Consider the following 13,676-nt stretch of genomic DNA (forward strand, 5'->3'; position numbering starts at 1 on the left):
TTTGGCTGGTTTTATTTCATTTTCTTTGTTTAACCTCAGCAATTCAACATTAAATTAATCATAAGCATTGGTGTACAATATATTCACATTATTCATACGTATATGATTAATATTTGTTTATAGAGTTACTGTGTTGGTTAAGAAAATAACAATCACAATTATTATAGACTGCATACAAAAAGTAAGGGATATACCATGTGTGTGGATTTGGAGAAATAATGTGGATAGATACAGGCAATGGATAAGAAAAAGAAATCCACACAATGGCATTATTCTGTAACATTAAGGTAATGAATTAAAGAATTATGAGGGTATCTGAGAAGCGACTGCCAGCATAATCATAGGATAGGACTTTCAGGGTCCCCAAATTTGTGGAGGCTTGGATCCTTGGTCTTTTTCTTATCTGCCAAAAATGACAGCATTTTTTATAGCAGTAGCAGAGTTAATAATGGTTTCTGCTTTATGAGTGTTTCTAAACTTTTTAAGAAAAACCTGGCCCAGAATTATAGAGCGAATAGAATTGTGAATGATATTGAGAAAGTGATTATTCTACATTGAAGTAGTTTGTGGCAGACAATTTATTTGTCAATGAAGTATCCACAAATGCTCTTTTAGCCATGTTTAATTTCTAAATATAATGCTAGTAAAAGAATTCCTTAGTTCATTTGAGTGGAAAACCAAATATCTCCTCAAAAGAGGAAATACCAAAGCTATATCTCCAGATAATATTTAGTTTTTTTCACAACCTACATTGCATTCTTCTTTAATATCCTGTTATTTCAGTGCTATGTTTGAGATTTAATTTCTGATAACTGATATTAAAACTGAGAAAAAAGAAATTGTTAGTATATTCAAATGGTATTGAAACAATGACTGCATGAAATAATAAAACAATTATAAGTATAGTCTTGAAGTTTTAACTTTCTTTTTCTAATATCTCTTCTACATGTATAACTTGGTAAGGTTCTAGATTGACTTTTAAACTCTTATTTATTTCTTAGTAGCTGTAATTATTTCACAAGCATTGTTGGCCATTTAAAAATAACCAAAAGATTTGAAATACTTGCAGAATTTTTCTTTTTTTTTTACAAATCATCCATATGTAACTTTCCTTTATTCATAGGAAAAAATCATCTCAGTCATCACACCAATACTTTTATTTTCCACTGTGGTTTTTTATTTGTTCATAGATTATTAGAGATAATAGGAGAATAATACAATTTTCTTATTTTTTCCCTTTTTACATACGTCCAGTCTATGCAAAAAGCAACACTATGTATTGGTCACAGATTTAGAGCATATACTACTTCTGGCAGAATATTATTTCATTTCCATAAAGTGCTGTCACTCACCTAGTTCCATAAAACTCTTCTCTGAAGCCATTGTTTCATTCTCTCATGGCTGTTGCCTTATGATTATGGGCAAAATAATAGGACTTGTGAATGCACTGAGCATACGCATAATACAACTTTTTGGATTTCTGTAAAAGGAACTTTCTGATTTTAAACACTGATGTGTGGATTACCATAACAATAAATAACTACTCTCCAAATGGCAGGTTGCACAGAAACATTAATAATACTGAAGGAAAGTTTATATGCAGAATATATGAGTATTAAAGAATGTAATTAAAGTTTCTCCTCAAGGCAGGTAGCTGGAAAGTATTCATGGGAATGGCACAATATCAAGGTTTCCATGCTCCCTGCTTCTGATACATTAGCATTAGCATGGAAAGTCTATGTTCAGAGCAATTTGGATAAATTATATCATATGTTACTTATTCCATGATACCTTCATTATTTGCCACTGTGTGTCTAGCCATTAATGCTGCATGAGGCTGAGGACATAAATTAACAAAAGAGTCAGCCATGTTGTCAGTGCTATTCTTACCTGTAATTTTTTTTATCTTTTCTTTTCTGGTACTGGGGATCAAACCCAGGATGTTGTATTTGCTAGGAATGCACTTTGCCATTAAGCTATATCCCAGCCCATAGTAGCAATTCTTTATACTCAACTTTCCAAGAATATCAGTATGGGCTGCTAATAGTAGAGCCAAATACTCTCCCAGTTAATGTTCATTCATGACTCTTCCCTGTTGGGGATTATTATGGCCTTGGGGAAAGGCTGCCCATCCACCAGCCTTGGGACAATGGAAGTCCCTCCCACCTTCTGGCCTCCGCCCCTTGGGAGGTGAACACGTGCGTGCCACCATGATGGGGTTGTCCCGCCCACAAAGGAAGTTTCGTGATGTCACTTGATGGACATGGTCCTTAGCCTACGACTGGCCCTTTGGCCAGCCCCCTTTCTTTCCCGCCATTACTTCTATATAAGTGCCTTTCCATATTAAAGTCTTTGAGACGCTTCCCACCACCGCAGCGTGTCCCTGATGCCTTCCTTTTCGCCTCCGCCCTTGGTAACATGTGGGGGGACTGGGGGGAGGGGAAGCATCAGCAACCCTTCCTCAACTTAGCGCTTGCCCATGTGAGCACGCCTTTGGCCTTCCGCTGGCGGAGGGCCAGGCTGAGTGCTCTTTCATAGAGTTTGTGGTTACCATTCTCCCCGTGGGGGGGGGGGAGAAAGGGATCGTCCAGATCCAACACTTCCCTTGTTCCCCAACAATATATAATAAAGGATACTCAACATAGATTTTCTTTTCATGTCTAACCAGAACATATGACCCATAAATCAATGTATGCCCAAATATTAACAGCTTTCCCTTTAGGTAAATTGAGTACATGGTTCATTGTCCTCTAGAAGGGATTCTTCCACTCCATTATGTTCCAGAGACATGCCTCAGTAGTGCATGCAATATGCGTCACCCATTTTGCAAAGATGCGACTGCTTTTAAAATTATGTATTTATCTTACTAATTATCTGATATCCCTATCTGCCTCTATGTACTCCACCTTTTACCTCCTGCCCAGTTTTTCCTTGTTTTTTCTTCTTTTACTCCTTACTGTTTAGGTGCAAAAATAAATGAAAGAAAAGAGAATATACTTGCTTTTTTGGCCCCTGTTTATTTTACGTAATGTGGAAACAATTTCCAGTTCTACCCATTTTGCACAAGCAACACAACTTTATTTGTACCAGCTTAGTAAACCCCATGATATGTGTGTGTGTGTGTGTGTGTGTACAATTACTATACTTTATCCACTTCTATTTTAATGGTCATCACAACTTATTCCATCATTTGTCTGTTATGACTAGAACCATGATGAATATGACTACAGAGTTAACTCCATTGGAAGATAACCTTAATTGGGGAGGGTTTAGCACAGATATCATGGTAAAGTGACATGGAGGGTGATAATTTTAATTCTTTGAAAGAAATTCCATACTGTTATCCAGAGTGATTGGGCTAATTCATATCCTCATGAGTTGTGGAAGGCCTTGTGTATCATCCTCAGCACTGTACCCAAGGCCTATCGTATGAAACTGTAACCTCTCTATACATCACTTTGACAATGAATAAGAAAAAAAAAAGCAAAAAACAAGAGAAAAAAGCAAACAATATGTAATGTGTTTGAAGAGCAGAATACTGCTTTACAGAGTGGTGGAAAACATATATATTCCCACCAACAGAGTAACAGAGTTCCCTTTTGGCCATATCCCTGCCAGCATTTGTTTTTGTTAATTCTCTTGATAATGGCTATTCTAACTATGGTGAGGTGAAATCCCAATGTCATTTGGATTTACATTTATTTTTCACTAGAGATGCTGAACATTTATTCATGTGTCTACTGACCATTTTTAATTCTTCCTCTGAGAAATTTCTCTTTAAGTCTTTAGCCAATTTATGCAGAATTATTGCTAGATGTATTATATAATATATATCATATATTATTATATAACATTACATATTATATAATATTATAATTAATATTAATAATTTAATATATCTCTATATAATGTTATAATTATATAGCATAATATAATATTATATAATAACATATAATATTTTCTATAAACCCACAGATAGATAGAGAAATAGATTGTTGTATATATCTAGGCAAGTCTAGATTTATCTATCTGTTAAATTCCACAAATGAATGCAAACAGGAGTTATTTGGCCTTTTATTCTTGTATTATGGTAATATTTTAGGCATTATTGAGATGGAATCCCAAGTATTTTTGCATCTATGTTCATCAAGGAAATAAGAAAATCATTTTATAGTAACACTCATCCTGTTTCAATATTGTGGTAAGAACTAATTTTATAACGTTTGGAAATGTTTGTAAGTCTGGTTAGGTATATAGTGACATAACAAGGCTACATAATGAAAAAGGTTGGAATGTAGTAATTTCCACCTGTTCACGAGTAGTAAAATAATTTATTTGTGTTTTAAAAGGACTTGTCCAATGGTGGTTATAAAATGGTTTTATACTGGGAATTATATAGTTTCTCTCTATTCCTCTTCAAGATCTTTTTCAACTTCCTGGTTCTTCTGATTACCCCTATCCAAAAAAAACACTTGTTATCCATCACTGCCATTGACAAACCTTATGGTGTGCTGCTTATGGATTAATTCACCACACCATCTGTCTGATTCCCATAGTCTAAGTATTTTTACTTTGTAAGGACTTGGCATTAAACTACATTCATTTAGTCAATAGCATTAGTTTAATCTGTGAGAGATGCAGCCATTTGTCTGGAAATTCCAGCTGGTATCATGCAAATATCAGCACCAGGCAGACGAGTTTTAATCTATATATATGAGTATAATCCTTTTTTGTTATTATGCTTATTTATGCAGTTCTTCTATATTTTATTGCCTTATTACCACTGTGCTGCTTTTTTCACTTTTTTAATAATTTTATAGTAAGGTAAAACTTTTTATCCCCTGAAATTGCCAGTTTTGTTTTCTGAATATATATTATTATTTTGATGGGCTGAAAAAAGTATGAGGTCAAAGAAAATCTAACAAATTCTCATTAGATAGACTGAATTGGAGAGTTTTTATAACAATCTCAACAATTTAATTGATCTGCATATTTACAAGCAAACCATTAAGGAATGTATTTTAATGATGATATTATCCTTAGTTGTACAATGAGTTGCCAATCAATAAAGCAATTTATAAATAAAATGTGTCTTGATCAATGTCACTCCTTTTAATATTCTCAGCCATCCCTCTCAACTCATTCTTTCCTCACTTTTCTTAATTTTGTAGGATATGTATTGCATTGTTTTGCCATTTAACAAATAAGTTTATGTCTACAATGGTTGTCTGTTCTTTATGACTTGAGTCATAGCACTATTCTTGCTTATTTGTATTTTTATTTGGAGGAGTTTTTACTTGTTTGTTTTTGTTTATTTTCTTGTTTTGAGATGGAAGCTCATGTATCTTTTAGCCCAAGTTGGCTTCAGATCTCAGTGCTCTGAATTTCAGGCTTCTCATTAGATAGGATTACAGGAATGTGCCAGTGGTATTCTATTTATTCCACAATTTTTAAGGATATGATCTCTCCTTGGACCCAGATTCATCTAAACATTATCTGCCTAACGCTTAAGTCCCTACCCTATCAAGAATCTTTGTATGATTCTAGAATCTGTATGCCTCAATTTGTGGTAATTTCTATCTGGAAACCATGTCATTCTTGCCACCAAATGATGAAAATATTCATTTGAATATACTTTACTGCCTATAAAATTTAAATAAAGTTTATAAATAGATGGTGTCTTAGACACACGTTTCTTTGGTATAAACTGCTTTGAAATGTCACAGCACTTCATTGTTGGCATTCAACAAGTCAAAGCCAAGAACTCACTACCTCAGGAATTTGGCTTGCTAGGTGCATGCTCCTAGGAAAATCTAAAGGTCACTATTCACTCCCATGGGACTGACATAGTTCACTGGGTAATTCTGATGATAGATTAGATATATTCTATTTTCCACATACCTACCAGATCTCTATGTACTGTATATATATAGGAAAGTACAACACATACAATGACAAAATGCTCATGGGATATATCATTTCAATTTACATGTATAACCAACCCTCTACTGCAAAAATCCCCCTCATTTTCCAGTTGTTTCTGTATTATCTTCTCTGTTGCAGACACTGTTTTTCTTTGTTTGTTTGTTTTTTCTAATAAAAAAATTGTATTTACTTAGAAGCATTCAGAATGTCAACAAAACAGCTGCAACTTTTTTTTGCAATTACAGAGTGGTATTAAGTTAACAGAACAACAATTATTTCATATAAGCTGCGTCAGACAACTGAAGATGAAAAAACTACCATCCCCATGTAAAACTAATTTGTGCTGTGCACCAACAAGAACCTGCTTTAAATTTCCATGCCAATTTACAACCCCCATACTGTACCAGGCAAGGTTAGTGGCTATTGAAAATACCACCAGGACAGGGCTATCTAAAGACACATTCCATAGTGTGTTAACTATACAAAAAAAGACACTGTACAGTTTAAAAACAAATCTTACACAGCCTTACATTTCAATTATTTTTTCTTTAAAAGGAGTTGTGTACAGGGGGGTTAAGTGCTTTATAGGCAAGAAAAAAACCTGTGCTAGAACCAACTTATTCATCATCATCCTCTTCATCTTCATCCTCATCCTCTTCATCTTTCTCTTCTTCCTCATTCTCTTCATCTTCCTCATCTTCCTGCTCTTCCTTCTTTTTCTTGCTCTTTTCAGCCTTCACAACCCCCTTTTTGGCTGTATCAGGTTTTCCTTTAGCTCGATAGGCAGCAATATCCTTTTCATATTTTTCCTTCAGCTGAGCAGCCTTCTTTTCATAAGGCTGCTTGTCATCTGCAGCAGTGTTGTTCCACATCTCTCCCAGTTCTTTCTCAACATCACCAATAGACAGGCCGGGGTGTTTCCCTTTGATTTTAGGGCGATACTCAGAACAGAACAAGAAGAAGGCCAAAGGAGGCCTCTTGGGCGCATTGGGATCCTTGAACTTCTTTTTTGTTTCCCCGTTAGGGGGGATGTAGGTTTTCCTTTCTCTTTCATGAGGAGCCTTGTCTGCCTTGGCCATGTCTTCAAATTTCCCTTTCTTTTTAGCAGACATAGTCTTCCACCTCTCTGAGCACTTCTTAGAAAACTCTGAGAAGTTGACAGAGGCATCCGGGTGCTTCTTCTTGTGCTCCTTCCGGCAAGTTTGCACAAAGAATGCATATGATGACATTTTGCATCTCGGCTTCTTAGGATCTCCTTTGCCCATGTTTAGTTTTTCCTCCGCGAGGCACAGAGTCACTCCGTGCCTGTCCGGCTCTCACTTGTTTCTGTGCTGTCTCTATGGAGCTGTGAGAGCGGGAGCCAGCCCCAGCCCCAAGCACTGTTTTTGAGTACTGTAATTCAATAAATAATGAAAGAGACATATTCCCTGATGTGGCAAAACTTTAATGAAGTATACCTTTAAATATGAACTACAGCCGAGATGAAATTAGCCTTAGTAATGCAAACGTCTAGAGAAGCATACATGAGGAGGAAGGAAACTTAAGGACAGAACATGTTTCCTTTTTCCCTCTGTTTATGTTGTACTTATATCAAAATGCAATAGTGCCTAAAGGTTTCTATTTTAAAGGAGAAATGAGCTGTTAAAAATAAAGAAAATAATTTTAGTCTCCAAGTATAGCATAACCAAAAACCAAGAAATGTATTGTTGTGTGAGGCTTTTTAAAAAAGTTATGAATATTTCCAGGAAGACAGTGAAAGAGCAGCAGAGCACTAGATAAGCTCTCTCCGACATCCCAGTTTTACCACTCCTGAGAAACTTTTCTCCTAGAAAGACAGCCCAAGTAAGTTATAACAGTAAAGGCATTCTGGCCAGAAATGAAAAAATTTACTTTTCTGGCCTGAAAACACTGATTTGAGCCCCAGGCAGTGCCCTGCCACCATACCAGTGCTAGCACCAGCACAGCCCGTGACATTCCATGCACGTAAAGCACACAGCAAATACCAGAAAGAAATCCTCCAGATGTTGGAAGACAAACCCAGATGGCAGGCTGAGCATGGAGGGGACAAAATCACAGAGGAAGTGTGAGAACCCCACAAAAGACATTCTCACTCGTTCCCACAGAGCAGCTTCTGAACGCTAACCCTTCCCTCACTGACTGAGCAAAGTGTCATTTTTGACACTGGCATAGGGTGAGACCAAACTGGAACTAAAGTGGGCCTGGGGAAAGCGAGAACAAAGGGTCCATCTTTGAAAAGGGCAAGAGGGACTGACCAGTGAGAGCCAGCTCCACCCAGGAGAACAATCCTTGCCCAGGCAGGAGGCCCTTCACAAGCCATGGTTCACAGACTCAGGTAAACTCAGCCAGAGGTGCTCCACCCAGCCCGCTCCCTCGGATGCTGCTGCGGCCTACTCGACAGCAACCGGAATTTCTAAATTGAAACCAAAAGTGGTGAGCAGCTACCAGTGTCATTGAACAAGCATACTGGAGAGTAAACAGTTCCCTAGACAGATAAAAGGTCTCTTCACAGAGGAAGCCCAATTCACAGCATGAAATGGAGCTAAATTCCACAGCCAGCTTGGCCCAGGAGGTTTCCCTGCACAAGAGGGAGGAACCTCCCCCAGGCAAGTGAGTTTCAGCCAGGTAAACCAGGCCAGAGGAGCCCCACCCTGCTGTGTCTGCAGCTGGCAGAACCAGGCATTAAAGGAAGGGGCTCCGCAGAAGACTGGAGGAGCCACTGTTCCTGAGACTGTTCAGTGTCCTCCATGTACAGAGGACACCCAAGTCGTACTTGCAAGCTGTGCAACCAGAGCTCCAGTATTTCACTAACAGGGGAGGATGGTCAAAGCAGATCCACCCCTGCAAACTGAAAGCAAGTCAAACCAACCCAGCACCAAGAAAATAGACTGCAGACCATTGCAAGGAAACTAGAGACTGGAGAGAGCCCACCCAAACAAGGAAAACTCCATTTTTTTTTAACATTTTGTAAACTTTTTCATTTTCTATTTTGCATTTTTGAGATATCATTTGTTTTTTGTTTTCCATTTTTATTTCTTTGTTTTATTGTTTTATTTTCTGGTTTCTTTTTTGGTAATTTTTTGTGTTTTCTGAGTTTCTTTTCTAGTATTTTTTCTTGCTTTCTCTCTTCACTTTCTCTTTCTTTAAAATTCCTTTCCTATGACTAACACCTTCAACCTTTTCTGCTGACTCACTATTGTCTATCATTTTAACCTTGTTCTTTCTACCTATTCTACTCTTCTCCACATTTCTACTTCACTGAAACAAAACCAAAATCATCACCCCCTATACATTTTACTTTATTCTCTTCACTACCCATACATTAACCTCCTGATTTACTTCCAGGAACTCCAGACTCCACTGACCCCTGGTTATTGGATAGAGGGTATCCCTGTTCAATATGAGTGAATCAAAGGGGTTCGTTGAGAAATCCAAACAGTCCAAAAAGAACTTAATATTAGAAAAAAAATTGTTCATGGGGTTGTAATGGTAAATAAGTAACTACTGAATACAGGGCTCAGGATTGTTTGTTGTATTGAAATTGTATTCTTTAGGGACAACAAATCTGATTTTATATACAAAAAAGAGAGGGAAGGTATCTGTATATAATTGTGAACCTCTAAGATTTACACAACAGTGCTTGCTCAGGTCTGTTTTGGGTCTTAAATGGTGCTCACAGGTGCTTATAGATTGGCATTCCCAATCCAATGGGAAGAAGCACAACAAAGATAGCAAACAATTGAGTCTCATCTCCCACTCAAAATAAGCAGGAAGAAGAGCAATCAATCAAAGACCTAGAAGAGAACCCTCAAAATGCTCTACAAAGTCTACTGATAAAAATGTTAAATGAAAAATTTGAATCTCTTCAGCCAAATATTCTAGAGTATTAGGAGGAACACCAAAAATTAATAGAGAATTTAATGGCCTCCACACATAGAAAGATAAAGGAACTTTAAGAGTCAAAAGAAAAGATAGCTTCCCAGCTAAAAGATTTGAGAGACAGCACTCAGAACCAGGTTAATGAAGTAAAGAAGTCCATGCAGAACCTAAGATAAAATTAGAGCAAAGACATTGGAATGATCAAGAAAAGCCAGTCAGAAGGAAAAGAAATTTGAAATAATGTAGCTATCTTACAGTCCAGACTAGGTGAAGCAAAGGATAGAATTGCAGGAACTGCAGATTCCCTAGAATCTATGGAGAAAGATAATAAAACAATACAAAACCAATCCAATCGACCAAACAGAACACTCCAGAAGCTTCAAGATACAACCAGGAAGCTCAATTTAAGGCTAATAGGTATCGAGGAAAACTTAAAGAAAGATGTTAATGGAATAGGGATCCTATTTAACAAAATATTAGCTGAGAACTTCCCAACTATCCAGAAGGATAGGCCTATTCAGATACAGGAAGAATTCAGAAATCCAAACCGACCAGACCAGAATAGGACATCCCACTGACACATCAAAACAGGATCAATAGAGTCCAAGGAAAGAATCCTTAAAGTTTTTAGGGAGAAGAAAATAATCACATATAAAGGAAAAGCAATCAGAATTCCCCAGACTTCTCAGTAGAGACCATTAAAGCAAGTAGGGCCTAAAATGAGGTATATGAAACCCTAAATAAATATAACTATCAACCAAGAATATTATACCCTGCTAAACTCTCCTTCATAGCAGGTCAAATAGAAATCTTCCACAGTAAGCAAAAACTGAAACAATGGATCTACACTGTTGGGAGGCGAGCCAGCAGCTAATCTCATCCTGAACTCTGGCTGTGTTGTTATCTCAAGGAATGCAATAAGATTTGGCTTAATTGACAGCCAGCACTTACCAAGATGTTTTACTGTGTCCTTAGGAGCCTGGTTTATGTTGACCATTCAGCCTTGTCTTGTTTTACTGCCTCCTGTTATTTATCGACTTAAAAGCTTTCTTATTTTCTTAAACTTTAGTAACCCTATGCCATTCCCTGATTCCCAAACTGCATATAAGCTGTAAATTAAAAATAAATGGGGCTGCAGTCTTGAGTTACAATCTTGAGCTGCAGACCTCCCAGACCCCATCTTTGTCTCTTGTCTTTTTTCTCTTTTCTTGTATTTTTCTTTTTCTTTTATCCTCACCCCCTCAATCAGGATTCCCTGTTGTTGCCAGCTGGCTCTGGCAAGAGGCGCCCGAACAGTGATCTGAACACCTTGACTAAGGCAGAGGACCCCGCTGAAGTAAGAGGACATCCGATCACTTGGGAAGGAGAGTGGGAGAGAGTAGGGAGGGATTATAGAAAAATACCATCGGGAGTAAAATATTATGGACAAGGTGACAGCTGCACGCTATACGTGCAGACCCCCAAAGGGATGTTTCATGCCCAGGAAGTGAAAGTTGGCATTGCGGAAGCATGCCCCTGGTTCCCGGAGGAAGGAACTATTAACTAAGAAGTTTGGCAAAAAATTGGAAAAAGGATTCAGGAACATTATGACGCAAATGGCCCTGAGAAAACCTCAGTGAACGCTATTACTCTTTGGAATCTGGTCGGAGATTGTTTGGATCCTAGACATGAACAGATTAAATTCAATCAGTCGATCAGAGAAACTGGACCGGGGCTTGATGAACAATGCCCAGCCCCGGGAGCTTATGCAGCTGCAGGGAAGAGCTAGGAAAAATAATAAAATCTGAACCCACTGGGATAGTTAAAAAGGAAGACTCAGGGCTGGGGATATAGCCTAGTGGCAAGAGTGCCTGCCTCGGATACATGAGGCCCTAGGTTCGATTCCCCAGCACCACATATACAGAAAACGGCCAGAAGCGGCGCTGTGGCTCAAGTGGCAGAGTGCTAGCCTTGAGCAAAAGGAAGCCAGGGACAGTGCTCAGGCCCTGAGTCCAAGGCCCAGGACTGGCCAAAAAAAAAAAAAAAGGAAGACTCAGATGGCTCAGACACTGAGGAAAAAATATACAATGAACCTACTAAAGATAGATTGACCCATGTTGAGAATATGTTGGAATCAGTTACAGCCCTGTTGTCACAGCTTCATCCAGAACAACAAACTCCTTTAAAGGTAGATACTGGTGAGTGTCCACCGTCAGTCCTGGCAGAATTACAGCTCTCCTAGGTGCAGGCTGCTCACAGAGGGGAGGGACCTGAGGCCAGGGAAATGCTAACACCACCTAGCTAACTTCTCCTGACCAAGTGCTCTACACTGGGAGGGACACAATCTAAAAGCTGCTCAAGTTTGAGACCAATCTTACAAATTTGGAATATTTTACAGGACTTACATAACTTCTATGAGTGCTTGGGCAGACAAAGTTCTCTCTGTCTCTCTTTTTCTGCCTCTTTCTAAACTCTGCCTGCCTGCCTGTCTGCCTGCCTGCTAGATTCCAAAGGTATCAATGTTTGTTTAACATCTGCTTTGAGAGACACAAAGAAAGGTTTTTCTATTCTTGTTATTGATGTTTGGTAAGTTTGGAGATTCAGTTAAATTCTGCTTTTTTGGCTAAATCCTAAGTTTTCTGTAGCATTCAGTACATGATGGACAATATAATTGGCTGGAGATGGAAGCCCACCCATCCCCCAGGTAATGGGTGTGCCAAATTCCTGGAGGCTGGGCAGGTATGTGGAGTCTCCAGCTCCTGGTAACCCTGCCCCCCCCCCCACTCTGAACTCTGTAACTGTGGCCTTACAATTCAAAGGTACCTTGCAATTCAAATGCTGGAAGGTAAAGGTGTCTTGCTGTGATCCTGCTATGGCTCTGACCAGCTCCTCTGCCATTATGCCTTGCCACGTGTCTGTGTTCTGTTCATGTCTTGTCTCCCATCTCCTGGACCTTCTCTGGACATAGCATCCCACTTCAGCTCCCCATTGGAGCTAAACTGGTTTCTCAAAATGTGGCTTCTCAGATAATCTGTGAAAATTTTTGTTTCCTGAAAAATTTTTTTGTTTTCTAACCACGTGGTTCTAAAATATTGGTAAAATAATATCATTTTGCCACTGGAATTCCAGAAAACTTACATGGCCAATTAAAGAACAATTCTAAGTGTGCCCCAAAGCTTGCGCACAACTGTCTGTCTGTCTGTCTGTCTGTTGGTAAAACTAAAAAAAAAAAGAAACAAAACTGGTTTTAAACCCATGTTTGGGTGCAAGCAAATGTGTCTAAGAAAATCCCCAAAAGGTTCTAATATACAGCACGTGATATGTGTACAATGATGTAAAACCAGTGTGTAATTCTTTATGTCTATCTATGCTAAAAGTCAAGTATACATCTAATCCTGACAATTCTTTGGTATAGATTAAGATTTTTCTTCATTTTTTTTCCTGTGCTGTCATAAAATCTTTAAGCTCAAGGGACCAGAATCATTTTGGAATGAGTGTGCAAATGTAGCTGCTAACCTAGATTTTTCTGACCCAGGATTAATATTTTGCTTTATAGGATGCAGGTTGACATATGTGCTAGCTGCGTCGATGGTGGCAGTCTGTGGCTCCAGGAAGCTGCCTCCACAGTCTGCTCCAAAACTGCCTGGTTTCTCTACTAATGATTCCTTATTCTCTCTCTCTTGCATGGGAAACTGCTCAGGAAATCATGGAGTCCTGTGAGGATTTTGACAGGCCCAGAGTGCTACTGCCCTGGCTGTGTCTGACCCAAGACTAGAGTTGAGTTTATAGCAGGCCTATCATGACAGAGTTGCAAACGAGACTTACTCCAAGGTTAAAACATTCGAGATATGTTTGGTGGCCACAGGGTTGCATTG

General features: G+C 38.5%; 1 protein-coding gene across 1 annotated transcript; it reads right to left on the minus strand.

Moving 5' to 3' along the window:
- Window positions 1–6,104: 6,104 nt before the first annotated feature.
- LOC125361614 (high mobility group protein B1-like) lies at window positions 6,105–7,215 on the minus strand. Its single transcript, XM_048360177.1, has one exon. The coding sequence runs from the start codon at window positions 7,188–7,190 to the stop codon at window positions 6,543–6,545; it is 648 nt and encodes a 215-aa protein (XP_048216134.1). The 5' UTR covers window positions 7,191–7,215; the 3' UTR covers window positions 6,105–6,542.
- Between the last annotated feature and the right edge of the window lie 6,461 nt (window positions 7,216–13,676).

The sequence above is a fragment of the Perognathus longimembris genome, chromosome 13 (genome assembly GCF_023159225.1).
Source record: "Perognathus longimembris pacificus isolate PPM17 chromosome 13, ASM2315922v1, whole genome shotgun sequence".
NCBI lineage: Eukaryota > Metazoa > Chordata > Mammalia > Rodentia > Heteromyidae > Perognathus > Perognathus longimembris.